At 30.6% G+C, this 3,695-nt stretch overlaps 1 protein-coding gene across 1 annotated transcript; it reads left to right on the top strand.

Moving 5' to 3' along the window:
* Positions 1 to 2,207: 2,207 nt before the first annotated feature.
* On the top strand, positions 2,208 to 3,159 carry LOC108763956 (uncharacterized). The gene is made up of 3 exons (XM_018511921.1): positions 2,208 to 2,290; positions 2,579 to 2,672; positions 2,931 to 3,159. The coding sequence occupies exons 1-3, from the start codon at positions 2,208 to 2,210 to the stop codon at positions 3,123 to 3,125; spliced, it is 372 nt and encodes a 123-aa protein (XP_018367423.1). The 3' UTR covers positions 3,126 to 3,159.
* The last annotated feature ends 536 nt before the right edge of the window (positions 3,160 to 3,695 follow it).

Genomic DNA, 3,695 nt, shown 5'->3' with positions numbered 1-3,695 from the left:
TATTATATATATTTAGCAAAAATATAAAACTAACCTCTAATAATATTAATGCACATAGACTTTAACAAAAATACAAAATTAACCTCTGCTAGGTAATACTAATGCATATAAACTTTAGTAAAAATAAAAAATTAACCTCTAATACTGGAAAATGGGTACTCGTATATAGTCTATTGAAGATGGATAATTGTGCGCATTTCAAACCGCCTGCGCACAGTTACCCGCCACGATCTGACTCTATATGAAATACGATTACTTCAATACGATTACTTCAATAGTTAACCAAACTTAATAAATAACGGGTCGAAAAACGCACATAATAACGCACTTTAATAACGTATGCAACTTTAAACCAACAAATTAAAAATACGGACTTACCACCTTATTTTCTGAACGCTGAAATAACAAGAAAATGTATGTTTTCATTTTTTTATCTTTCATTGTTTATCAATGTACTTACGTCATATCTTTTGTGGTTATAACTTAAGAGGACAACCTCCTGCGTAAAAATTTCATCACGGCGATGTCTCCATTTATCGGCAAAATACCAAACCAGGATGCGCACAATTACCCGCTGCGCACAATTCGCCCACTTTCCCCTATACATTTATCTACTAAAAATGGAATACTATCACATTGCTAATAAAATCTTATATTTTAACATATATTGACAGATAATGTGTAGTACTTACTAATACTTTTTTATTGCCGCTATTATGTCGCAAGCGGCCTCGTGCAAAATCTTCATTCACATTCATGTAATTTAATAAAATTCTTTTTTGTTTTTCTGTAACATTCATCTCTCCTAACTAATTATAATAATAAACTTTATGCAAAATGATGCAATACTCGAGACGAGAGGTTTGATTTGGTTTCGTGAAAATGTGAGATTACTATATCGGAAGTGCCTAGTTATTTCACATTTTCACTCGACAGTTCCGTAATTGGGTGACCAAAGTTACGTGAAATGAAAATGTGAAAAGTGACTAAATTCACCGAAAAACCGTAACAGGGTAGCGATCATGTAACTTTTCCCTAGGGCGGAATCGTGAAAAGTGAAAACTTTCACGTGAACTGAGCGATCATGTAACTTTCAAACTACGGAAACGTGAAAGTTTTCGCGTGAACTTTTTAACCATGAAATAGGTGAGCGGAATGGTGGAAATATGGGGAATTATGATGCAGTGATCCAATAATACCTTCATCGTTGAGTTGGAAAACCAAACAAGGACAAATAAGAAGAAGAAGAAGAATACCTATATCGTCTTATATACATATATGTGTGTATTATATGAATTATTTTAATAAGTGAGCAAGCATTTGATATTGAAAAATAATAAAACCCATATCAAATTTTACCAACTACATGTAGCGCTATGACAGATTTCCTAACCTCAATAGTCGTCAATTTTAACGCTTAATATCTCTGCTCGCGAGGCAGAGCGACACTTTTTTCTGCCAGATTCGTTGATTTCGTGCAAAAACGCGTCGAATATTAAAATCGAGCCTAATATTAAAATCGATGAGGTCGACCGTCTCCTTCATAATTACCCAAATACAATATTATCTAATTTTCGGTAATTGTGTTTCTAAACATAATATATTGTAAAAATTAAACAAGTCTTTATTTACATATATTTTCTTCTTGAGACTTATATTGTAGAGTGAATTTATTCGATGCAGTCTAACAATTAAATCTCAAGAAAAATAAAAATATATGTAAATACATAGTATATTTATTTTGTACAATACATTATGTTTACATGCATAATTATTAGAATTTGAATAATATTACTTATTTGTATACATATTAAATGACTGGAAATGAATTTCATGTGATGTGCATAGTGCATCATTTATCTTTAACATTCGATGAACAAGAATAATGATGCATCATATTATTTCGGCTTGGATTTGATTTGTTCCACTCTTAGACGGGAAGCACAGGCTCTCGCATAACGCATAAAACATGAGTCATAAGAAAATCAACCAGTGTCCTTTATTTCATGGAAAAGAAGGAAATTAAAGACTTCGATTGGTTCATTTTCTTATGTATTATGTGTTATGTGTTATGCAAGAGTCTGTGCTCCTTGCTTTATTCTTATACATAATAAAAGCCTTTTATGGATTTTTAATTTAGCATATATTGGCATAACATGGCTGCAGCTTGGTGATTGCTGCAACTTGCAGAAGAAGAAGAAAGAAATATGCTGAAAATTCGAAGAAGACAATTACATGATGCAAGTAATCCATTTGAAATTTTAGAATCGCAATTTATTCATTTATATCGGTAAGTAAAATTATACTTTAATAAATAAAGCCGGAACGTAGACCATTGCATAATGCATAAAGCATGCATAATGCATAAGATAATTAATCAGTCCTTTATTTTATAGAAAAAAAAGATTGTAATTGGATGAATCTCTGTTTATAAATTATACATTATGCAAAGGTTTATGCCCCGGCTCTTTTATAATATTATTCAATATAAATAAGTAACGGAAAACAGAATATATTGATGGTTTGTATATTATTTAAATGTTTATGGAACAATTTAAACAAGATATTAAATACACAGGTTAACAAAAGATGCTACATTAGCATTACGCGATTCTATACAGCCTCATATGCAAGTAGCAGTACGATTAACAGCAATTCCATTAGAACTGAAGGTAAAATTGCATATAAAGAAATACTATTATGAATTAAAATTTTAGATTTCCTTATGTTGGTTTTACATTGGATGCAGGTTGATCACAAAATTATTGCACCAGCCAATCTGAAGCATTTTGAAATGAACGCTTCAGATTGCTGTTGTAGCAAGTTTGCAATTAGCTTGTGTCTAATGTAAAACCAGCTTTCATTATTTATTATAGTATTGATATTTTAAAATAGTTATATTTAAATTAATTTTTTTTGTTATTTTAAAGCTTTTAGCAACTTTAAGCTTTTTAAGCTCAGGTTCCTATCAGAGGAGAATTGGGCAGGACTTCCTAAGTTGTATGTGTCAATCATCCATTAGTGGAGCAATACCTCAAATTATACATGCATTAAATGCTATAATGCCACAATGGATAACATTCCCTACAGAACATGATGAGATTCAAACTATTCAGCAAACGTAAGTTATAATTAAAAAATACAATTTCATAATTATCTTAAAAGTATATCAATTTTAATGTAAGTGCATTTAAAACTTATAATAAATATACTATAATTTTTGCTATGTGTAAAATTAAAATGCAATCGTATTTTACCAGGTATTTGATTCACACAAATTTTCCGGGTGTCATAGGTGCGATTGCTGGAACGCATGTAGCCATTTGGCCACCTGAAAAAAACAGGGAACACTTATATACACTACTCAACAAAATCTAGGGAACACTTTCAAACACGCTAAAAATTGAGCAATATTCAGAACACCATAATTCAATGAAAAATCATCGCAGACAAAAAATTAAAAAAGGATTGTAAAGGTTGAAATCTCTACTTTCGAAATCTATAATTAAAATTTCAATATGACTGATACTTTATGGAGTTATACGGACACAAATGGATATCCGTCAAATCTAAAAATTTTTTACAAACTTTACAAAGGTCTATGGCGTGAGGTAAAAATTACACGAAAATATGGTTTATAGCAGTCGAAAGAGTGAATCTTTACCTTTAATTTGTTTTTTTATTAAACATTGTAC

Source organism: Trachymyrmex cornetzi, unplaced genomic scaffold (genome assembly GCF_001594075.2).
Source record: "Trachymyrmex cornetzi isolate Tcor2-1 unplaced genomic scaffold, Tcor1.1 scaffold389, whole genome shotgun sequence".
Taxonomy (NCBI): domain Eukaryota; kingdom Metazoa; phylum Arthropoda; class Insecta; order Hymenoptera; family Formicidae; genus Trachymyrmex; species Trachymyrmex cornetzi.
This window is presented reverse-complemented; position numbering and strand designations above follow the sequence as displayed.

Coding starts and splice junctions, on each gene's coding strand:
- LOC108763956 (XM_018511921.1), top strand. CDS start 2,208: ATGCTGAAAATTCGAAGAAGACAATTACATGATGCAAGTAATCCATTT. Junction 2,291..2,578: donor CAATTTATTCATTTATATCG/GTAAGTAAAATT, acceptor TTAAATACACAG/GTTAACAAAAGATGCTACAT. Junction 2,673..2,930: donor CAATTCCATTAGAACTGAAG/GTAAAATTGCAT, acceptor GTTATTTTAAAG/CTTTTAGCAACTTTAAGCTT.